The 24,685-nt window shown below is 39.2% G+C and overlaps 2 protein-coding genes across 2 annotated transcripts; one reads left to right on the top strand and one right to left on the bottom strand.

The window, feature by feature from the left end:
• The first annotated feature begins 6,609 nt into the window (after window positions 1-6,609).
• Window positions 6,610-7,745, top strand: LOC113766679 (probable disease resistance protein At4g27220). The gene is made up of 2 exons (XM_027310844.1): window positions 6,610-6,859; window positions 6,943-7,745. The coding sequence occupies exons 1-2, from the start codon at window positions 6,610-6,612 to the stop codon at window positions 7,743-7,745; spliced, it is 1,053 nt and encodes a 350-aa protein (XP_027166645.1).
• Window positions 7,746-21,250: 13,505 nt separating this feature from the next.
• Window positions 21,251-23,436, bottom strand: LOC113766678 (basic 7S globulin-like). The gene is made up of 4 exons (XM_027310842.1): window positions 23,378-23,436; window positions 23,062-23,192; window positions 21,882-22,985; window positions 21,251-21,483 (listed from the first exon to the last, which is right to left on the bottom strand). Exons 1-4 carry the CDS (start codon window positions 23,434-23,436, stop codon window positions 21,251-21,253), a joined length of 1,527 nt encoding a protein of 508 aa, XP_027166643.1.
• Between the last annotated feature and the right edge of the window lie 1,249 nt (window positions 23,437-24,685).

Genomic DNA, 24,685 nt, shown 5'->3' with positions numbered 1-24,685 from the left:
AAACCCCCACGGAAATTCGTAGCTTTCTAGGGCTAGCGGGGTACTACCGAAGGTTTATTAAGGATTTTTCCAAACTGGCAGGACCTTTAACTGACTTGACAAAGAAGCATGGCCAGTTTATCTGGAACGGCCGATGCGAAACAAGTTTTCAGGAATTAAAGAAAAGATTGACCATGGCTCCGGTACTGGTCTTGCCAAATGGCGTGGATGGGTTCGCGGTGTACGCAGATGCGTCGGGAGAAGGCCTGGGGTGTGTTTTGATGCAGAATCGGAATGTGATTTCATTTGCCTCTAGGAAGCTAAAGCTTCACGAGCAGAATTACCCGACTCACGATCTGGAATTAGCCGCAGTTGTCTTTGCACTGAAAAAGTGGAGGCATTACCTATATGGGGTGACTTTCGAAGTGTATTCGGATCACAAAAGTCTTAGATACCTCTTTTCCCAGAAGGAATTAAACATGAGGCAACGAAGGTGGATGGAATTTCTGGAAGATTACGACTGTACAATCAATTACCATCCGGGGAAGGCAAATGTGGTAGCAGATGCCTTGAGTCGTAAGGTGCAAGTAGCAGGGCTAATGATTAAGGAGTGGGATTTGCTTGAATCCGTGTGCGAGTGGAAACCCTGTCTAGAGTGCCATAAGGTGATATTTGGCAATGTTAGGGTTACCTCCACTCTACTGGAATGTATTAAAGAGGCACAAAAAGAAGATGTGATGGTAAAGAAGTGGAGAGAGAAAGTGGAAAAGGGAGAAACTTCGGACTTCAATTTGAGTCCTGAAGACATTTTGAAGTATCGAAACCGACTAGTGGTACCAAAGAATGAGTCGTTGAAAGCAGAGATTCTGGAGGAAGCTCATCGGTCCAAGTATACAATTCATCCGGGTAGCAGCAAGATGTATCAGGACCTGAAAGGGACTTATTGGTGGGACAACATGAAGAGGGAAATTGCTCAATACGTACAAAAGTGTCTCATTTGTCAACAAGTGAAAGCGGAACATCAGAAACCATCGGGTTTATTACAACCCTTGGAGATACCCGAGTGGAAGTGGGAAAACATCACGATGGACTTCGTTTCAGGTTTACCGAGGACGCAAAGAGGACACGATGCCGTTTGGGTGATCGTTGATCGGTTAACCAAGTCGGCTCATTTCTTGCCGGTGAACATGAAGTATTCAATGGACAAGTTGGCCCGACTGTACATGGACGAGATAGTAAGGCTACATGGTGTGCCGGTAAGCATTGTCTCCGACCGGGATCCACGGTTTGTATCTCGGTTTTGGCAGAAGTTTCAAGAAACCTTGGGGACTAAACTGAATTTGAGCACGACCTATCATCCTCAGACGGATGGACAGTCAGAGCGGACGATTCAAACTCTCGAGGACATGCTACGAACTTGCATTCTGGATTTCGGAGGCAACTGGGGTCAACACATGACCTTGGTAGAGTTTGCGTACAACAATAGCTTCCATTCGTCGATCCAAATGGCTCCGTATGAAGCCCTATACGGACGCAAATGCCGCTCGCCGATTTACTGGGATGAAGTTGGCGAAAAGAAAGCTTTAGACCCGGCAACTATTCCATGGATGGAAGAGGCTCAAGAGAAAGTCTAGTTGATACGGCAACGACTTCAAACAGCTCAAAGTCGACAAAAGAGTTACGCGGATAATCGAAGAAAAGACTTGGAGTTTGAAGTTGGAGACCACGTATTTCTCAAGATCACACCATTACGAAGTCTTACAACGGGTAAAGGAAAGAAGCTCCAACCGCGGTACGTCGGACCCTACAAGATCCTTCAGAGGGTAGGAGCGGTCGCGTATCGATTGGAACTACCGTCCAGTCTCTCTCGAATCCACGATGTATTTCACGTCTCGATGCTAAAGAAGTACCATCCTGACCCATCCCATATATTGCAACCGGAGGATATCGAAGTAGATGAATCACTGGCCTATGAAGAGAAACCGGTCCAGGTACTTGATCGGAAGGTCAAAGAGCTTCGCAACAAGAAAATTCCATTAGTAAAGGTGCTGTGGAGAAACCACGGAGTTGAGGGAGCTACTTGGGAAATGGAAGAGGAAATGCGAAAGAAGTATCCAAACCTTCTCGGGAATTGAGGTGAGAAATTTCGAGGACGAAATTCTTTTAAGGGGGAGAGAGTGTGAGAACCCAGATTTGCCCTAATATTTTCCTAGGGTTTTTCCCCCCCTTAAATTTCATGTTTTCTGCATTTTCTGGCTTAGGAATATTTTCTTGGTGGATTTTATGAGCAATTATGGGTTTTAGATGCTTTTTCTAGTATTGGAGAATTTTTAGAAAATTAAGAATATATATTGGACGTGGGACCCACTAGTGCGGAAAGTTTGGAAAAATTCGGCCAATACGGTTAAGTTTCGGATACTGTGAAAAATTTATCGGGTGTTTAGAGATAAGTAGAGTGGGTGAAATGATTGATGTGAGAGGTAAAAGAAAAGATAGGATTGCATTTATGAGAGTGACAAGTGTCACATAGTTATTGGATTTGACTTAAGAAAGACTATTCACTATTTTGACTTTTGACCCAAGGAAGTAAATATCTCAAAAAATTCACAAAAAATTACCATTTTCTTACCTTGTGTTGGCCGGCTCTCTCTCTTGCAAGAAGGAAGGAAATTCTTCAACTTTCTAGCTTCCATTTCACTCAATCTTCCACAACTAATCACCTAGAATAGATTCTACTCCATAAAAACCTTTCTTCTAGTGCTAGTAAGTAGTTTGGTGGAGTTTGTTTGAAGAGCTAAGGTATCCAACATCTCTCTCTCTCTTAATTTCTTGGTAAGTGATGCTTGAACACCCTACTACACCTAATGATGTTTATGTTATGCTTAGAAGTAGCTTGGGTGATGGTATATGTGATTTATTTCTTGGTTTGAAGTGATTTGGTTGAGTTTTTTATTTTTTGAGGAATTTTCTGGTTTCATATGATCTTGATGGTGTGGTTGTTTTTGATGGTTGGTAATAAGGGGCTTTGACTCTAGTGGGTGTGAATTGTTGATAAATGCAATCAATTTTGGGTTTGGAATGAAATGTGAAAAGTTAGGGTTCATGAACCCCTATTCTGTCCGAAATTTTAGGTCATAGATAGAGGCCGAATTGGACTTTGCTCAAAACATGAAAGTTGTAGGTATTGATGAGTATGAAGTGCCTGCAAAATTTCAGGGCATTTGGAGTAGTATAGAGTGAGTTATACGTTTTTACTGTTGCTGTTTTTGGTGAACAGAATATCCGAACTGCGATAATTGGTTTGGATTTTGTTGTTGGTGTCTTCTGATGAAATGTAGCTTGATGTCTTAGCTTTCATATGCCTTTGGAATCAATGCATTTGGACCTGTGTAGGCTGAGATAGACTGATTACAGTTTTGTGTGATTTGGGAACCTGCAATTACGGTTCTGGCTTGGTTTTCTGCATTTTTGACCTAGTTGTGCTAGGATTTGGACTGAGAGGCCTTCTTCATTGTTGTATCCCTGTTTCATAGCTTCGAAACGGTGGGTCTTACACCCCCATCCGATAACCGTAGTGAATTTGACGCCATTACCGCATAATAAGGGCAAAACAGTTTTTCTATTCGGGGCCAAGGCTAGTGCTACTTCTAATTTCTGGTTTGCTTATGATGCTTGTTTATGTATATGAAACCCTATTGGGTTGTGATTAGTGTTGATTCATGACTCGTTATCGAGTCTTATGGTAATTGTTTACTTGTTCTAGGAGGAAACGGTGGTGCACGACGTTCGTTTAACGACGGTGCATGAAACATCATTTTATCGATTTGTGAGTATACTACTCACTTGGATTTATAATGTGGCTTTGCTCTATGTGATTGTGATGCCTTGAAGGCTTGTTTGACTATTGGAAATGATTAGGGTGAGGGTGTACTTAACCGCCCTCATTCCTTTTATTCTTGTGACCGATTGTTTACCGTTTTACTGTATTACTGTACTGCTATATGAATTCTTGGATTTCATTCATGGAAATTGTTTGGGTGTTGGTTGGACGAGTATCCAATGGCCCTACTGTACTGAGCTCGACCCCGTTGGCATTCAATTGAATCGAGCCAGCGAGGGCTTGGTCATGAAAATTGACTCGCCACGGGGACTGAAATGGGAATCTTGTGGTAATGAGACCCTTGGTTCCGGTGTACTCGAGTATTACCAAAATGACTGAATGGAGTGCGGGCCCGGTTGGGGTATGATGGGTGGAAGGAATGGAAGTGAAGTGAAGTCTACGGTTTGGTACTTTTAACATTGACGGAGGGTCAATGAGGTTGGATCAAGAATGTAAGCGTGGAAATGGGCTCTTGAGAGCCGACCGTATCCTTTTACTGAATTGTTTTACTTCTTATTTGAATATTTACAATGAACGATTATGCTCAAGTGATCTGGGTTGATTGTGTGATAGTTGCTCACTGAGCTTTAGCTCACACCATTCCATTTGTTTTCCTTACAGGAAAATAAGCACTTTTGGAAGCTCATACTTGTTGGTTGCCAAATTGAGCCTTGTATATGTCTCTTTTGTAGCTCTTTGCATGAAACCCTAATGTGTATTGGGTTCATTGTTTGAATGGCAAACCGAATATGTGTATTCCTTATGTATCGCTTTTGACATGCCAATGTGGTTGTAAACGTTGAATTGCTATGTATTAAGGTTTGGTGGGATCTCGGATTCCACTATTCCAGGCATGATTCATCGTATTCACTTTCCTTCGTATTTTGTTATTTTGGTTCTTGTGGCTTGTTCGAGCGCGCTTTTATTTTCCCGAAACGTTCTAGATCGCGTGTAACTGCCCGTAGTCCTGGCGAGAGCTGGGCAGGCAGTCCGCTAACCCCTTTGGTTCGCCTTAGGGGAAGGTGGGGCTGTCACAGACAGCAGTAATGATGATGATGACAATGGTGACAATGGAGATAGAGGGAACAATTCTTTCAAGCATACTGGTGGTTACAATCAAGATAGCTAACAAACAGGAGGCATGTCATGGGCTCAAGGACAAGATAATTATTATGTCACTCAAGATACTGATCATGGCTATCGTCCTGGTATAGAACCACAACGTCAATTCCTCAATTATTTAACTCAATTTTCAAGTGAGGATAATTTCTCTCACCATTCAGGGTCACAAAGATACAGAGGAGTCAATGATCAGATGCAAAATTTGGGTATACACCCAACCTATGAGCATGAATCTAGTCAAAACTGCAGTACTAGTCAATTGGGATATGGCTATGACCAATCATATGGAATCACTCCTGACTATTACCATGGATATCGGCCATTTGATGGATCTGGACAGGTCGAAAGGTCTACTAGCATTCATGGTAGTGGATACTATGAAAAAGAAATAGATAAATCTCATGATGGTTCTTCTTTTGATTCCAATAATATTGGATTTTATGGTCATGATTCTACTGCATCATATGGTACTAGCGATAGTGTTAACTATCGAGAGTTTGGATACTACCATCATAATCAGCAATTCATCTCCAATCCAGAAGTTCTTCCGTCTAATGATTATGGAACATCTAGTCAATTCTCGCATCCTGTAAATACACCAGATAACTCGTATACATTACCTACTCAAGGACATGTACCACTTCCACATCTGTTTTACCATGCATCGAGAAATGAGGATGATTTTGAACCACATCGTCATTCTACTTGGTATTAACATGTACGAAAATATAAAGTACTAGTTATCTTTTTACAAATTTGCCTTTTATCTAATATGATTTCTTTTTATTTTTGGCAGGAGATTGATCAAAATATTCCAATTTTATGCTATAAATAAATCTTTAGTTTGTATTGTTAATGGTTGATGTTACTTTTGAAATTATTAGTTTTAAAGTTGTGGTCTATGTTATTTTGATTTTATTTGTGATGCCATTGTCTTAAATAATTGAAAGTACTTATTGTGTTTAATATGTATAAAAATAGTACATTTTACAAATTTTTTTTTGTTATTTTTTTATTATTTTTGTTTAGCATACTTTTTTTATATTATTAACAAATTTTAGAATATTAAATTCCTTAAAATTTACGTTTCACCAAGACCGCGACCGATATACCGAGACCAATGTGGAACGTTCTGGGCCGCGACCGCAACTTTGAACCATGCTCTGAAGCGGAAGGAATTGAACCAATAGATACACGAGAAAAGCAACATGGATATTGTAAACCTGCAGGCCAAATCCCAGAGCAAAAAGAGGCCAAGGAAAAGCTAGCTCTGGATGTTTAAGCAGGAATGACTCCAAATAAAACGGTTGTTGAGGTAGTCAGAATTTCAAAGATAGAAGAGATTTCACCAACAGGTGAAATGGGGGATTTTAGAAATGAGAGATCCATCCCTGGACCAGAAGTTCTATTTCTGATCCCGAAGGAATAATTCACGAATATCAAAGTATGTACTCTGAGTCTGGCGATAAAAGAGTTAATCCAATGAAGACTAAACCACTTATGAATCTGAAAAGACGTCTGTTTGCCAAGTCTTCTTCAAGAAGTGTCTGGGAGCTCCAAAAGTGGATTCATCAAGAAAAGATGATATAAGTTTGACTCAAGGTGATGAAGAACCGAGAATTAGATGCATGGTACAGAAGATAATTGAATGCCTGAAAGATGATAAACACAGAAGAATTGGCATCTACGGAAATGGTGGAATTGGCAAGACAATCGTAATTAAGGCTTTGTTTTCAGCTCCTGAAATTAAAGATAAATTTGATTTTTTTATTCAAGTGACCATCTCAAGATATTGGAGTAGGAAAAAGATTCAGCTTGAGATTGCAAGACAGATAGAGCTCAGCATGGAAGACATTCAATCAGCAGATGAACTTGCAAGCAAGTTATTTCATGCACTACAAAGCAAGAAATTTTGCTGCTACTTGATGACGTATGGGACAGTATTAATTTGATGGCACTAGGTATTAATTTGGAGAGCCATTCTAGATTAGTGGTGGCAACAAGGTCAGTTCATATTTGTAAAAACGTCGCCTCAGATCGACAGATAGAAGTAGGTGCCCTTTCTTGGAAAAAAGCTTGGAATCTATTCCAGGAACAGGTAGAAGGTGTCATTAACTCCCCCAGTGTAAGGCCTCGTGCAGAAGCAATAGTTTTAGAATGTGGTGGTTTGCCATTGATGATCATTGTTATTGGAAGAGCCTTGGCTACGAAAATTGATGTCTCGGGCTGGAGGCTTGTGATGAGTAATCTTTTATCAGTTACTGGATTAGAATCTGGTGACATTGATGAAGCTCTATTCCAGAAGCTAAAAGTTGGTTATGACAAATTGCATGACTATGATTTGAAATGCTGCTTCCTGTACTGTGTCTTGTTTCCAGAGGATCACAACATTGAAATAATTGAGCTTATCAACTATTGGATCCAGGAGGGCCTTGTCACGGGGAATTCAGCAGATGCATCAAGGAAAGGGTTCAGAATTGTTCGGCATCTTATTGAAGCCTCTCTAGTGGAACCTGTTGATGGTGTTTCAATTAAAATGCATGACTTGATAAGGGATTTGGCATCATGGATCATCTTATCAGAAGAAGGATCCTTGGATTTCTTGGTGGGAAGGAAATTTAACAAAGTTAGGAACCAAGAGCTGATGTTGGAACCAAGGACAATATCAATAGCAAAGAGCCCCCAAAAGTTGCCCAGGGTAGAAAATTGCCTCCTGTCAAAAGCTGGGGCAGGTTTACTATTGCCACCAGAAGAAAGTGAATAGGAAGAAGCCGAGATGATATTTCTCATGAATAATGACATTTCAAAGCTACCCGAGGAGCTAAATTGCCGCAAGTTAAAGATGTTGTTCCTTCAAAGAAATAGACGTCTTACAACTATACCTGCATCATTTTTCAACGGCGTGCCTTGTCTACAAGTTGTGAATCTATCCAAGACAAATATAAGATAGTTACCATCGTCACTTTACAATTTAAGTGGGCTCCAAGCGCTAATTCTTCACCATTGCCCATGCTTATTTGAAATTTCTCCCAGAATTGGGGATGTAAAGTCCACAGAGATTATTGATCTGACAGGTACTGAGATTTATAGCCTACCCGATAGCATTGACAAATTATCATCTCTCAAGCATCTTAATATATCTTTTTATGAATACGGATGACAAGAGGTTTCATAATAACCACACAAATTTGGTTCCTTATGGTATAATTTCTAAGCTTTAGTCACTGGAAGAATTGAGCATTGAAGTGCAATCCGGGGATGCTCAGTTGAATATAGATACAAAATTTGTAGCAAAGGAATTGAGCAATCGGAACAAATTGGATGCTTTTTGTATCTGTTTCCCCGAAATAAAGTTTCTACGGACTTCCTTGGATCTCGTCCGGCTTGGAAAGCTGATAATTTGAGAAAGTTCAAATTTGTCATTGGCCATGTGTTGGGAAAAGGGTACCGGTACAGGCACACAATATCAGAAATAGCCCAGGACAAATTTCTCTTTGCCCAAGTACTAGTTAAAACAAGAACAAATCAAGTCATCAAGTAACAATACCAGCAGTGATAATAAAATGTAAGAAAAATAAAAGGGGCACAGGACACCAAAATTTTTACGTGGAAAACCCAAATTGAGAAAAATCACGGGATTTAGTCCAATCAAAATATCTCCATTATGATAATAATAGGAATACACCGGTCTATCCAAAAATATTCGGATGACAAAAAAAACACAAATATCAATAAAATCAAATCATCATAAAATCACCTCCAAAAACTACAATTTTCAAATAAGAGAGTTTGGAAAGATGTTATCAAACAAAGAGGAAAACCAAAATCTAAATTGGTAGATGAGTAGAGCTTGACGAGAGGATCTCATGTGTAAAATTTCGTCTCAATCGGATTTCAAATCACCTTCCAACTGAGACTCTAAAATTATTTCTCTCTCGCTGCTATTTTTCTCTCTTCGCTCTTCTCCGTGGCTACTGCAATTTTTCTCTCGCTCTAAAGATACAAGCGATGGCTGCAAATTAGTATTTAAGCTTGAGAAACCCTCAAGCACTTGCATAAATGGCTGGCCCACAACACAAGTCCAACAATCTCCCCCTCCAACTCATTTTGGGGCCTCTACAAGACCTGTTTTTTGTCTGCAAAACAAGAGTTTCTCTTTAGGCAATGCTTTGGTCATTATGTCAACAGTTTGAAATCCAGTACTTCCCGAATCCAATGATACCTCACATCAATGTGTTTGGATCGAGAGTGAAATGTAGAGTTCTTACACAAATAAATAGCGCTCTGACTGTCACAGTAAAGACTATACTTCTTTTGTTTCATACCCAACTCTTGAAGGAATTTCTGCAACCAAAGAGTCTCCTTGCATGCTTTAGTAGTTGCAATGTATTCTGCCTCCGTACTAGAAAGGGCGATACACTTTTGTAACTTACTTTGTCATGACACTGCCCCCCCTGAAAAAATCATCAAGTACCCAGATGTGGATTCCCTATTATCAAGATCACCTGCCATATATGTATCAGTGTTTCCATCTTGCATAATTTTACCATTGTCGAAACATAGACACAATCTAGGAGTTCCTTTGAGACACCTGAGAGTCCACTTGATAGCATTCCAATGCTTCTTACCAAAATTAGAGAGATACCGACTGACTACTCCAACTGCATGAGCAATATCTGGGCTAGTGCAAACCATAGCATATATCAAGCTACCAACAGTCGAGGCATAGGGAACCTTTTTCATATCTTCTTTATCTTTCTCACTTGTAGGACACTGCTTGATATTCAATTTAAAGTGACCTGCAAGTGGAGTTGAGACTTTGTTAGCCTTGCTCATGTTAAACCTATTGAGTACTTTTTCAATGTATTTTTCTTCAGACAACCAGAGTTTTCCATTTTGTCTGTCACGTGAGATTTTCATCCCCAGTATCTATCTTGCCGGACCCAAATCCTTCATTGCAAAGGATTTACTTAACTCCTTCTTCAACCTATCAATTTTTATAGTATCACGGCCAATAATCAACATGTCATCAACATATAGCAAGAGAATAATAAAATCACAAACTAAAAATTTTTTTACAAAAACACAATGATCAGATGTAGTTCTGTAGTACTCATGGTCTGTCATGAATTAGTCAAACTTTTTATACCACTGTCTCGGCACCTGTTTCAACCCATATAAACTCTTCTTGAGACGGCACACAAGATTTTCCTTGCCACTTTCTTCGAATCTCTCCAGTTGTTTCATATAGATCACCTCTTCCAAATCACCATGCAGGAAGGCTATCTTCACATCAAGTTGTTCAATCTCCAAATTCAAATTGGCTGTAATACCAAAAAAAATTGAATTGATGACATTTTTACCACAGGAGAAAAAATTTCTTCAAAGTCTATACCCTTCTTTTGACTAAATCCCTTCACAACCAAAGTTTTGTACTTTGGTTGTGAGCTGTGCTTCTGAGTTTTCAACCTGTAAACCCATTTGTTCTTCAAAGCTCTCTTGACCTTAGGCAGTTTCACTAATTCATAAGTGTGATTCTCATGCAAGGACACCATCTATTCTTGCATGGCTCGCAACCAATCTTTTTTGTTCCCATTTTCTAAAGCCTCACAGTAGGATTCTGGCTCTCCTCCATCTGTCAACAACACATATTCATAGGGATTATATCTGCTAGAATGTCTCCTCTCTCTAGTAGATCTCCTAAACTCATCTTGTGGTGGCGGTGGTGGAGTAGGTGGCACCTCATGCTCAGGATCGTCGGCAGTAGTATTATCACCATCATTAACATCCTCTCTCTGCTCTGTCTCAGCTCTCCCTTGATTAAAATCAACAGGTACAGGAATCGGATTTGGATCTGAATTTGAGCTAGCAGAAATATCATCTGAGGATTTTGAGTTGTCACATTTATCAATATCTTCAATGGTTTGATCTTCAAAGAAGACAGCATCTCTGCTCCTGATCACCTTCTTCTCAATAGGATCATACAACCTATAACCAAAATCTTCATGTCTATAATTCAAGAAAATGCATTGCTTTGATTTTACATCAAGTTTTGACCTTTCATCTTTGGGGATATGAACAAATGTCCGGCAACCAAAAACTCTCAAGTGTTTAAATGACACATCTTTTCTCGTCCATACCTTCTCTGGGATATCACCATCTAGAGGAACTGATGGAGAAAGATTGATCAAATCGACTGCAGTCTTCATTGCCTCACCCCAAAAGGATTTTGGTAGTTTAGCATTAGAGAGCATACATCTGACCCGCTCAGTGATGGATCTGTACATCCTCTCTGCTACTCCATTCTCTTGAGGAGTTTTTGGTACAGTTTTCTCCAATCTGATCCCACAGGACTTGCAATAGATTTTAAATAGTCCTCTGTACTCACCACCATTATCTGCACGTATAACTGTTTACCAGTTTCTCTTTCAACTTTGTTATGAAAAACTTTAAACACATCCAAAACTTGATCTTTGAATTTCAAAGCAAAACATCAAACCTTTCTAGCAAAGTCATCAATAAAAGTTACAAAATAAACAGTACCACCAAGAGACTTATCTTTCATATAGCAAACATCAGTGTGCACTAATTCTAACGGATTCAATTTTCTAGATAGAAGAAAATTTTTAAATGCAACTCTATGTTGTTTCTCATAAATATAGTTAATACAAGATTTGAATGCATTACCTCTAACATCAGGTAAGAGCTGTTTGCGAACAAGTGTCTGGATTTCTTTTTCACCCATGTGCCCAAGTCGCCGATGCCAAAGATCAATTGATGAATCATGAACTGCATTCACTTCTTTCTTCCCCAACTTGGCTTGCATCAAGTAGAGGGTATTTTGCCTCTTTCCTCTAGCAACAACGAGATTTCCTTTGCTGAGTTTTTATTTGCCTCCACCTTGTAAGTTATGGTAACCCTCATCATCAAGTTTTCCTGTAGAGATAAGATTAACCCGAATATCAGGGACATGTTGAGCATTTCTTAATATTAGCTGACACCCGGTATCTGTATCCAAATATATGTCTCCCATGCCAACAACTATGCATGAGACCTCATTTCTCATCCTAACAATCCAAAATCTCCTTCGGTGTAGGTTGAGAAGAAATACCTGTGAGGACTAACATGGTAGGATGCACCCGAATCAACTACCCAATCACTATCATAGTGAATAATATTCACTTGACCATCATCACAAAACACAAACATATCATCAGGAGCCACCACAACTGCTGTAGTCTCTTCATCACTTTTTTCCTTCGCCTTACCCTTTTTCTCAGCTTGTTCCCATTTTAGAATTCTGCACTTCTTCATATAATGCCCATTCTTTTTACAATAATAGCACGCAATATTTTTTCGCGACTCAGATCTGCCTCTGGATTTGTCATTCCTGTTGTAGGGTCCTCTACTTTTTCTTCTTCCTCTTCTTTCTTTCTTTTTTGTCACCAGGGCCTGGAACTCATAGACAATTTCTTGTTTCTTTCTCCTGAACTCTTCATTCATCACGACCTCTTTTGCAATAACCATGGTCAACACACCATTCGGAGCTGAATTACTGACGGAGACCACCATGATTTTCCAACTATCCGGTAGTGAACTAAATAATAATAGAGCCTGCACTTCATCATTTAAATTCAAATTTAACGTAGTTGCCTGCTTTATCAATCCCTAAAATTTACTCAAGTGTTCAATCATATTTCCCCATCCTTATATCTCATTCAAGTAATTTTCTTCAGACAACTAGCCTTGTTCAAACCGGTCTTTCTTTTATACATACTCTCAATCTTTTTTCATAATATATCAGCTCCAGTGTCATTAGCAAAATGTTGAAAAATATTTTGACCAATCCATTTTCTAATATTACCAACAGTTTTCCTGTGCATATTAGCCCATTTTTCATCACTCATATCACTTGGTTTACATTTATCCTCTAGAACAGATTCAAACAAATATCTGCAATGCAGGTAATCTTCCATTCTAAGCTTCCAAATCGAATAATTAGTAGCATTCAATTTTATCATGCAACCACTAACCGAATCATCTATTTTTAAGCAGTACAAATGAGCAGCCTAACCTGACTGCTCTGATACCACTTGTTGGGAAAAGGGTACCGGTACAGGCACACAATATCAGAGTTAGCCCAAGACAAATTCCTCTTTCTCCAAGTACTAATTAAAACAGGAACAAATCAAGTCATCAAGTAATAATACCAGCAGTGATAATAAAATGCAAGAAAAATAATAGGGGCATAGGACACCAAAATTTTTACATGAAAAATCCAAATTGAAAAAAATCACGGGACCTAGTTCAGTCAAAATATCTCCACTATGATAATAATAGGAATACACCAGTCTATTCAAAAATATTCGGATGACAAAAATATCACCAATATTAATCAAATCAAATCGCCACAAAATCACCTCCAAAAACTACAATTTTTCAAAGAAGAGAGTTTGGAAAGATGTTACCAAACAAAGAGAAAAACCAAAATCTAAATCGGTTTGGTAGATGAGTAGAGTTTGACGAGAGGATCCCGTGTATAAAATTTCGTCTCAATCGGACTTCAAATCACCTTCCAATTGAGGCTCCAAAATTGTTTCTCTCTCGCTGCTATTTTTCTCTCTTCACTCTTCTCCGCCAAAATGAAAGTGTGGCGGCTGCAATTTTTCTCTCGCTCTAAAGATACAAGCGACCGCTGCAAATTAGTATTTAAGCTTGAGAAACCCTCAAGCACTTGTATAAGTGGGCTAGCCCACAAATGGGCTGGTCCACAACACAAGTCCAACACTATGACATCAAAAGGTCAGCATCTCGTGTCCCAAGACATACAGAGCAAGATTATGATCAGCAATGCAAGTGCTTGAGATATGTCAGTACCGATATTGATCACATACCTAATGAAGTTAAGGAAGTCCTCAGGCGGGCCACAGCCTTCTATCTTGATCACCAATCTAGGATCAGAAGCTTAATAGAGTTTGGCATTCAAATTATCAGACAACTAAAGTTTTGTACTGTAAGCGAATGTTCTGACATGCAATCCATTGTAGATGGTGGCAGTATCATTGATGAAATTGCATTACCAAATCTATCTCACCTAAGTCTTTATTACTTGTAGAACTTGAACAAAATCTTGAAAGGTGAGATAACTGCTGAAAGTTTCAAGGCTTTAAAAGTTTTGTCAGTGTATACATGTCCGAGGTTGGCATTTGTTCTTTCATACTCTATGGTACAATATTTTCCTGGCCTTGAAGACCTTACGGTAGAAGATTGTGTATCTATGACAGAAATCATACTATGTGAGATACAGACGGAGGTTTGTGCTGCTGAAATTCCAAAACGGCAAAAGTTGGAACTTCGTTATCTGCCTCAATTGCTTAGAATCTGCCATCAATCTTATCAGCATATTGAGCATCTCAATATTAAATACCACCCAAAGTTTGAGCCAACTAGCCTACTTGCAGTGAGAAGGCATGCATAGTGAAGCCCTTTCTAGGGACCTCATCGATTTTATGAATCTTTTGTGAGAAACAACTCAGTTTATTCAGTACAAGTAGATTGCTGAATAAAAATGTGTATCAAGCGGTGTTAGAGTGTGCTCCTTTCTTTCTTCCTTGTACTTCGTGATTTATTGTAGTTGTATATATATGGACCCCTTGTCTAAAATTATTGCAATATGTTGTGGGCATTTTGTAATTTTATTTTATTTTTTATTTTTTTGTCACTTGTCATTATCTACATTTACATCTACTTCAAATCCTAATCTAGCCTATACTAGAGGGGTAACCCAGCAGAGTCACGGGGAACCGACGGGGACTAAACTATCATCGGACCATACGGGTGCTATAGATCTTAAGCAAAGCCACATTAAGTGGGAGGCAAGGGTTGCCTCCCACCCCACACTAAAGGTGTTGGTTTTAATTTTTTTACCTCCCAACCTTCTCCGCACCCTTTTTAGTCCCAACTGTTAGGCCCAATATTAGAACCCCAACGTGACAGTAAAGTCCTTCCTGACCATTTGACCAACTCTTATAGTTATTATATTGTCGACATCATTTAAGAGGAATAATATTCATTAAATTATATGATTGTATAAGCATATTTTTGCAAGAAGTAGAGTTGACTTTAGTCTATTTAAACCAAAAGGAATTTGTTTATTATGATACATTTACTGAGAAAGAGTTACAACTAGTTTTACAACTTGCCATGACTCATTAAACCTTTATAGGTGAAACACGTACTCTTTTATCTGATAACCTAATTGCAGGCCTTTTGTAATTCATATCAAACTATTAAAGTCTTTGCAAGGAAACTACTACAAGATTTATCAGCATGCATGGTTGTATACGATTATCATTAAGAATCAAAAGAAGATTAACGTTCGATATTCTAAGCTGACATCTCTGAAAAAGATCTACTAGTAGAAAAGTTTGCAACTGATAGTGGTCGATCCAAAGGCACTAACCATAAGGCCATAATCCAAACAAAAATACACTGCTAAATTCAGCAAATCATGTAAACGTAAATGTTCTGCTAATTATATTCTTGTGCAAATAATCATCGATACACCCAAAAAGTACATATCTAAAATAATACAGTAAAACGTCTGAAAAGGCATCTAGAGAAATCAAACGACTCTTTTGAAATAGTTTAGGCGGTGGATGTGAGTTAAAGCTAGGGCATTTGGTTTGAGATCCCCAAAGCGTAAAGGCGAAGACCAACCTTGAATTTGCTAGATCAAATTGTAGGAGTAAATCTTCCAACTGAAAACACCCAATCACAATTGAGGTTCTGGGATTCAAAAAATGTTAATAAAGGTTCACCCCAAAATTCTTGGCTTAGACTAAAATTTGACAAATGTGCATCAACGATTTGAGTTAATTCGTGATCTTTCCTTTCAACTACACCATTTTATTGTGGTGTATAAGGAGTAGTAATTTTATGTTTTATCCTAGCAGACTGAAATAGTTAATATCATAATATTCTCCACCTTTATCGAACCTTAAGCATTTCACAAATGTTTCATGATAAAATTTAATTTCACTCTTATATATTTTAAAGTTATGCATGCCTTCATCTTTTAAATGCAGCAAATAAGCATGACAATATCTAAAGAAATCATTTATAAAAAGTGCCAAAATATTTATTTTCTCCTAAAGTAGGTGTGCCATGTAAGTCACATGCATCACTATAAATCAAGTCCAAAACTTTGAAACTTCTTTCAAGTTGAAGAAATAGAATTCTTGTGAGTTTTGTTAGCATGCATGTATTGCACTTTTCTTCATTTTTGTCACAATATGGCAATAGATCAAGTTTTATCATTTCATGCATTCTTTTATAATTAACATAATCAAGTCTATTATACTCTAAACCAGAAGAAAACTCAACCAAATATGCAGAAACAAGATTATTCTTATTATTACTAGTATCAAGTACATTTAACTTAAACATCCTATTACGAAGATAACCCTTACCTGCATAATACCACACTTGAATAAGATGAACTTGTTAGCCTCAAAAACAAATTTAAAACCAAACTTGTTTAACAAACTACCTGACACTGATTCTTCTAACTTCCAGCACATAGAGTACATTAGTAAAAGTTACTGCATTTTGGGAAGTGAACTTAAAGTCTACTTCACTAACCCCTTGAACATAAATGGTAGTAGAATTTTCCATGTAAACCATGGTGTCTTTATCCGTCAGTTTCACGATCATGAAAGCCTCCTTACTGTTGCAAATGTGATATGTAGCACTGAAATTAATCCACCAAGCAAAATCATTTTCAACCATATTGATTTCAGAAATCGTAGCAGCCAGATTTTTGCTTACATTGTTGCAAGAGTCTTGATTCTCCTTTTTATTCTTAAGAATCTTGCACCTGGACTTGTAGTGTCCTTTCTTTTTGCAGTAGAAGCACTTGCCTTTCTTTTTTTTCTTGTTGTTGGACTGATTCTTGCATTGTTGGCCTCTCCTGCTTCCTTAGGACTTGCTTGTTTGTTCCTCTTCTTTCACATGCACTTTGGTTCTCTTCAAGGAATTGTGTGTTCTTATTTTATTAGGTGTGAATTTCCTCTTCTGCTCTAAGAGACTTAGCAAGGGTTTCAAGAGAGATATCCTCATTTCTATGTTTGAGGTCTTTTTCGAAATCTTTCCAATATGGTGGTAACTCTTATTTATTATAGAACATATAATAACAGCTTCATTCATGTGTAATTTGTGTTGTATAAAGTGATTAAGAAGCCATTCAAGCAAATTGCTCCATAATCGACCTATCATCTACCATTTTATAACTATTAAAATAGGAGATAAGAAATTTCTTATTTGTTGCATCTTCTTGCATATGTTTGGATTCCAATTGATCCCAAAGTTCCATGGCAGTTGGAATTGAATGGTAGACATTGAACAAATCATTGCTCATGTGTTGAGGATATGACCATGGCAAGTCTCATTGTCATTCTGCCATTTTTGGCGTTTGTGGATGTTCTCAAGAGCTGCTTCATCAGGATTGACAATCAAGGGTTTTGGTGTGGTCAAAACATAAACTACTTGAAGAGCAGTAAGGAGGAAAAGAACACATTTTTGCCATCTAATAAAGTTGCTTCCATCAAACATTTCTAACTTGATAATGTTGGATGCTAATTCTTTTAATGTACCAGCGATTGCTAAAGAACAAATTTAAGCCTACAGATTGTTAAGGATGTTACAAAAGAAATGGCTAAATATTACAAAGTATAAGATACACAGAATGGTTTCAAATCATGATTCTAAATCACTTTCTTTTAATCTTTATTTGTGCAGTATTGTGTGCAATAGAAATTGGACAAATATCCTTTAGGTTAATTAGAATTTGCTTATCTTCAACTCTTGTATAAAGTTAGATAAATCTACTTGAACAATGATGTATTTTACAGAGAATTCCAGTGAGTAGGAAAGTAATTTCTGCGGCAAACCACCCTCTTACTTGTTCTTATATAGATGAGATTGTTATAAACAAAGAGATGTAACTTTTGTCCCATGATTTGATGTCTATTCCTTGATTTGTACTAACACAAGTGGTCTGAAGTTTTACACAAGTTTTAGACACCATTTGGAGGGGTATAAATCGCCAAAATATGAAAAGGTGTCAAAATAGAAAAATTGACCATTACTAAGGATTTGCCCATAGGTCCAACTAGATAGAATTTCATTACTCTCTTAACAGAAACCGGTCCACGAATCCAGTTCAATTACAATTGAATTCATGGAGGGATCAACAAGGATCCGTCCACAGATCCTTTATAAATTTTGGAAATTTCTAACACTATCTACATAGAATTTGTAAGTATTCTAGTTTATGTAAGTTTGACCATCGTGCAAGTGTGGTTAAATATCGAGTTTTATGCTTAAAATTTTGTTGCAGTTATTTATTAAGCATGTTTTCAAACCAATAATGAAATTGGTAAACTGAATTTAGATAATAAATCAAACTGTAAGTCCGTTAATATGATGGAAAAGTGTTGTGGAAAAGTCACATTGTTTGATTGAATTGTTTTACAATATTTTTTTTGAACATTTGCTGAATAATGGTAATTTATATGCGCAAAATAGACGGAATGGGTTGCTCATTATTGTAAGTTGATGCAGACTTTTTATCCTGTGCTCGTCCACAAAATAGTTGCACTATTAACGGTAATATTTGGCCATAACCAAATTTATGAGGCTTATTTATTCTTGACTTTTCTACTTTGTTTATTTCATTTTTGAGTAAAATATTTTTGGCATAATTTTTTGTAATAATTCTATGGATAACTTCATAATAATGTTTATTGTCAGAATTTTCTTTTAATAATTTAAGTCATTTATCTTGACAAGGGTTGATTTTGTAACCATAACCATAAAGTAAGGGATGTAAGTGTAATCCTTAAAATTGGAGGGGTACTAAGTGAAATTTTTAGAAACAGTAGGGGGCAGATGAACCAGATGATCAGCTACTCTACCCTCTTTGTCGGGGGCAGATTAATGGATGGATTGTTGTTGAATCTGCTCGGAGATTTCTGAACACGTTAGTACGAAGTTGTCCTCTGGAAACGTGTGACTTCTCAGGGAATTGTGTTCAATTAAGGAAACATGCCCGGCTTGAACATCCCGTGGCTAGGCCATCCAATGCTGGCAATTAGTGTTTGTCTGATTGGAATGATTTGGACGACGAAGCTGTTGAGAATGATTCGATTGATCAAGAAGATCTAGATGATGAAATTGAAGAAGGGCAGTTCGAAAGATTGTATCCAGGTGATGATTTCTTCAATCATATCCATTTTGGGGATGAGAACGATACGATTCTGAAGGAACGTTACTGCATTGAGAATGGTGTTTTCAAGTACTTCAGAACCACAACTACTGGGAAATCCTATGAGTTTGCAATGGTACTGGAGTAGATTGAAGATTGTAATTTCAGAATTAGTTATCTTGGACAAGAAATTTGGACCCAAAAGGGGTTTGTTTAGATTAAGGATTAAAGCCTAGAATTAGTTGAACGACTAAAAGCTTGCTTTTTAATTTATAATTTTTATTGTTATTCGTTTGTTGCACCCTCTCTTTTTTTTAGTGATTAAAGTTAACTTTTTTGTCAATCGTCAATGTCTACTCCTACTACTACTACTATTCTAGAGGACTGAACCACTATCAAATTAGATGGATGCATATTCCTACTCTAATCTAGGGTACTTTGGATCTTCAGCCTCAGTGTGGAGCCCCCTTATCAAGTCTCTCTCTTCAAATCCTTATCAAGTCTCACTTTTCAAATTCCAATACATGCAATAATTCTGTTGTAGGAATTGATTGATGCCTCACTCTTCAAAGTAATAATTCTTGTTGTAAGAATTGATTGATTTAAGTGATCTCACGTGAGTTGTTACACGTATCAAGATTTGAAAATTGAGGTTTTAGACTAGGTGATTGAACCGCTATCGAATTAGACGGATGCATTATGCGCCGTATAAGTTTAGAAAAGTCATATATTAATGATAAAGTGATAGGAGACAAGATTTGAATCTTGACCTCCTATTTCACAAAACTTAAGTTTTTTGTGGTCTCTCTCTTTGGTACATGTTTCAATTTAATAAAGGGGCTGCAGATGGACCTTATCTGGGTTACTTCAATCATACAGCCCGGCAATTCAATAAATTAGCCTGGAGATTCTGGATCAAGCCCAGTTAGCCCTCAGCTTTAATAATGCAATGTAAGTCAGACCAATTCATAGATGTCCTAGGCAGTCCGTCAGACAGCTGCAACATATGATAGTAATTCCTTTTGTTTTTTTTATCAAGTCCTTGAATACGGCTCTATCCAAATTTTGGTTATGGTTCCAATTGAATTATTCAATCTTGATTTCCCTTTCTACATTTTGCCTGTTTGGTACATTTTATATTTACTTTTTGCCTGTTTGGTATGTATCATAGTTTGATTCGTGTAAGTTGTTCTTTGTCTCTATTTGGTCAAAGGAATGGGGCAACTAAACTAATGAATCTATGTATGTCAATGCAAAAAATGGGCCAAAAAGAAAAAGGAAAAAGAAAGTGGGTGCCAAAATTTGACTTTGACAATATATGGATGGGTGAAAAAGGATGAAGATTCCAATCATTTCCGAAAAAAAAAAAGGAAGAAGATTGCTCAGATTTCTCTTTTTTTTATTTATTTATTTGGCTATCTAAAAGTGGTTTAAGCTCTTTCATAATTGGCACATCTCAAGATTGGACATTCTTTTCTGCAGCCCTAACTTTGGTGTAGGCACCAAAATTAGAGATCAATTTGTTTGCTGTGAGGACATTTACTGAGTTTCTCACAATCAGCTTTACAAGTTGCCATGAATAGCTAAACCATAATAAGTGGTAGATGTACTTTTTTTCTTTGATACCATAGTTGCAGGGATTTTGCAACTCATGTCATGTCAAACCATCAAAGTCCTTGGGAGAACACTAATACAAGATTTAACAGCATGCGTGGTTGTATATGATTATCATTAACAGTCAAAAGAAGATTAATGTTCTATAGTCGAAAATAAAATCTCTGTATTAACAAAAAGTTTACAACAATCCAAAGACACTGATCATGAGGCCATAATTCAAACATAAATAAAATGCCAAATTTAGCAATTATATTTCAATTACGAATTTCTACTTATTAAATTCTTATGCAAACAATAATTGATACACCCAAAAAAAATTCAAAATAAAAATAACATAAAGCTTAAGAAAGCATCTATTAGGAATCAAATGACTCTCTTGACATAGTTTAGGCTGTGGATGTGAATTTAAAGTTGGAGCATGTGGTTTGAGCGCCCAAAAGCGTAGAGGTGAAGCCCAGTCTTGAAGTTGCCAAATCAAATTGCAAGAGCAAATCTTCCAACTGATAACCACCAATCACAATTGAGGTTCTGGGATTCAATCCGCCGTCAACAAATCCAAGGCACAAAACGTTATCATTCACATAAACCATGGAGTTTGAACCAGTGATGGTCCAAACCATGGTTCGAAGTCTCGGCCGAGTCGTCACCGTCTCGGTCCCTACCGATACGATACCGTGACGAAACGATACCGAGATACTTGACTCGCCGAGAAATCGGCCGAGACGCCACTGCGACGGATTGACTCGGCAGAGTCACACCGAGTCACTCCGAGTTATCCCGAGTTAAGACGAGAAATCGGCCAAGTTACACCGTGACGGATTGACTCGGCCAATTCTTTTGCTATTTTTTATTATTTTTGTTTAGCATACTTTTTTATATTATTAATAATTTTTAGAATATTAAATATTTTAAAATTTGCGTCTCACCGAGACCGCGACCGATATGCCGAGACCGATGTGAAACGTTCCGGGCCGCGACCGTGACCGCGACCACGACTTTGAACCATGGTCCAAACCACATTTTGACCCTGCAAAACAAGTTCAATGTATGGAACTGATGCACCAAGTCTTGTGCCAAGAACATTCTCTGAGCTGAAACACACCTCAAAGGGTGCTACACCAGCAACTCTACTGATGTTCCTTGCTGCAGCTTCACTAATAAAGGCATTGGTGACAGCTTTAAAGATGGAAGTCTCCAGTACAGTGTAAGGATTGACAGTGCTGATCTTCGTTCCGCCATTGCCTTGTCTATCAATGGTCAGCAATGTGTTGTTCAATTTCACAGCCTTATCGCCCACCCTGATAGATTTAACTCCAATGAAGTACTCGTCCGAGGGCTCGCCCTGGCTGGAAATTCCAGCAGTGCTCACTGGATTGATGAAAAGCGGGGTGTATTGCAAAAACCCGGCTGCCTCAACATTTGGAAGAAAATTGTAAGGGTCATCACCGAAAAAGACAACACCATCAACCGTGTATGAAGTTGATAGACAAATTACAAACTTTTTATGGAAACTGAAGGCAGCAGACAACTGGGATGGCAGTCCAATTCTCGCCCGGCCAAGTCCAGCCATGCCAACTGTACCACTGGCAAGTCCTTTCAACAGAAAAGTAGAGCCACATCCGAAAATGAACTGAGGAACCGTGACGGATCGACCTGGATTCGAGCCATCGGTTGATGCTACGATGAGAGAATCCTGAGCTACCTCTCCCCCGGTGGCAGTATGAGTAACGGTGTTGTCAGGGAAAACGACGCAGGTGTTAGTGTTGCACCCAGGCTTAGGCCCATTGGTACAATTTCCACACCCATCATTCCCTGCTAGTGAGCACTGGGCACTGCGGCATCTAACCGGGCGGTACGTACAGGATATGTAATTTTTGTCGCAATCAACCCACAAGAATTGGCCTCCAAGATCAAGAACCAGGTTCAGGGAAACTGAGGGTGTTCTTTGGTTGATTTTGGTCACATATTGCAAAGTGGAAGCATCCTTTCGGACCGGAAGAACTAGAGCAGGTGGGCGAAATGAGCTCTGAGCTGAAACACTTGAAGCCAAAAGCAGCATGAAAATGGATAAATTGACAAATGTAGTGTCGGAAAAAGCCATATTGATTTCAGAAGCTGTTGCTACAATTGTGAAGGATGAATTCGATGGGTTTTACTTGACAGATGTGGAGAAACGGCTCCTCTATTTATACAAAACCTTGGCGGGCTGGTCCAAGACAAGCCACCTGATGCGACTGCCGAAGTGAAGATCCGAACTGAGCTGGGGCTGGTGGAACGAGCTGGCGAAGTGTTCGACCTGCACGTGAACGAGCTGCGGGGCTAGGTCCCCTGAAGCAACTCCGACGATCAAGTCAGAATGGATTCGTAAGTAGAAGAGTAGAGTTTGCACTATGAGTAGCGTACCTTGTGTTTCCTCTTTGTGTGGTATTTATAGAGTCTCAAGTAGTAGTTTCCTAGTAGGACAAGGAGTCCTTATTGGAGAGGAATGGTTCCTAGGGCTCCATAACACAGACCTGGAGACGCGGATTCCGCAGCCCATCAGGCCCATCTGCCTGAGAGGCGGCGCCCGCATGGACCTGCGAGCTGACCTGACACTCCGGCACAGCTCCTCCTGTCCGAGCTCGTGGGCCGGACTGATGTGTGCGTGGGCCGAGCAGATGCGCGCCCGGGCCCCACTACACTAGCCCCCCCTCTAGTCTAGAGTCATCGATCGTGCGCGTGAATTTAGCCGCCTTTCTGGCGTCGTGTCAGTTCGGTGTGGGGCCCTCGTCTGGTAGTGGTGCACGCAACCGTCGCGTCCGTTCGTGTCTGTCATCTCAATCGTCACGTCGACCAGTTATGACGGTTAGGAACGGTTCCCCATAAACAGTTCAAATAAATGCACGCCTCTTCACTTTCCCGCCCTGTGGATCGCCTATAAATAGGCCTCTTGGGCGTCATTTTCACTCCTCCTCCTTCACTCTATCAGTTCGCTCTTCCCCTCCTTAGCTCGCTGCCACATCCTTTTTCCTTCAGGAACACGTCGGGTCGCCCTGCCTTAGGAGCCCAGAGTCAGCTCGCGCATTACTTAAATCAGCCTTTCATCCGATCTCCTACTTCCACCAGTAAGTTCCCCTTTCCTTTTATGTCTTCTTACAGTTCTGATAGTTCTGACGTTACCAGTTCAGCCCCTAGGCACAGAACAGCTAGCCCCATACTCCTAGATAGCAGCTCTTCCGATTTGTTTAGTTCTTCTCCTTCTATTTCCTCTGGGCCAGTACCCGCGCCTTCTCCCGTCCTATCTCCCGTTAGAGTAATGAGCCCGGCCGAGCGACCTGCCCAGCCCCTAGTCGGAGCTGCTGAACAAACAGCTCCAGCTCAGACGGCAGTAGGGACCTCGGGGGGACCTCGGGGGGACCTAGTGGCGACTTCGGAGAGGTCGACACTATTTCCCCAGCCTTGGAACAAAAAAATGTGGACTTGCTGGTAGAAAAGTATAAAATCCCGGCCCACTTTGAACCTAGGGCTGCCCATCCAGGAGAGGTCGCCAGCCGACCTCCTCCTGGGTTTGTGGCGATCTACAGGGACCAGCTAATGGCTGGTCTTCGCCTGCCTATCCCCAATTTCTTCTTCTTTATCCTCACCTTCTGGGGTATCCGCATAACTCAGGTCATTCTCAATGGTGTTCGCTCCATCATAGGCTTTTTTATCCTCTGCCGAGCACTAGAAATCCCCTTTTCTCACGACCTGTTCCAAGCCTTCTTCCAGATGAAGGTCAGCGGGAAGGTGCCTGGGTGGTTCTATTTTGCCCGCAGAAGTGGAGCAAAAACCCCCACCTGCGA

This window comes from Coffea eugenioides, chromosome 3 (genome assembly GCF_003713205.1).
Source record: "Coffea eugenioides isolate CCC68of chromosome 3, Ceug_1.0, whole genome shotgun sequence".
Classification (NCBI taxonomy): Eukaryota; Viridiplantae; Streptophyta; class Magnoliopsida; order Gentianales; family Rubiaceae; genus Coffea; species Coffea eugenioides.
This window is presented reverse-complemented; position numbering and strand designations above follow the sequence as displayed.

Coding starts and splice junctions, on each gene's coding strand:
- LOC113766678 (XM_027310842.1), bottom strand. CDS start 23,436: ATGCGGGCGCCGCCTCTCAGGCAGATGGGCCTGATGGGCTGCGGAATC. Junction 22,986..23,061: donor TCTTGGACCAGCCCGCCAAG/GTTTTGTATAAA, acceptor TCACAATTGTAG/CAACAGCTTCTGAAATCAAT. Junction 21,484..21,881: donor TGTTTTGCAGGGTCAAAATG/TGGTTTGGACCA, acceptor GACTTCGAACCA/TGGTTTGGACCATCACTGGT.
- LOC113766679 (XM_027310844.1), top strand. CDS start 6,610: ATGGTACAGAAGATAATTGAATGCCTGAAAGATGATAAACACAGAAGA. Junction 6,860..6,942: donor ATCAGCAGATGAACTTGCAA/GCAAGTTATTTC, acceptor TGATGGCACTAG/GTATTAATTTGGAGAGCCAT.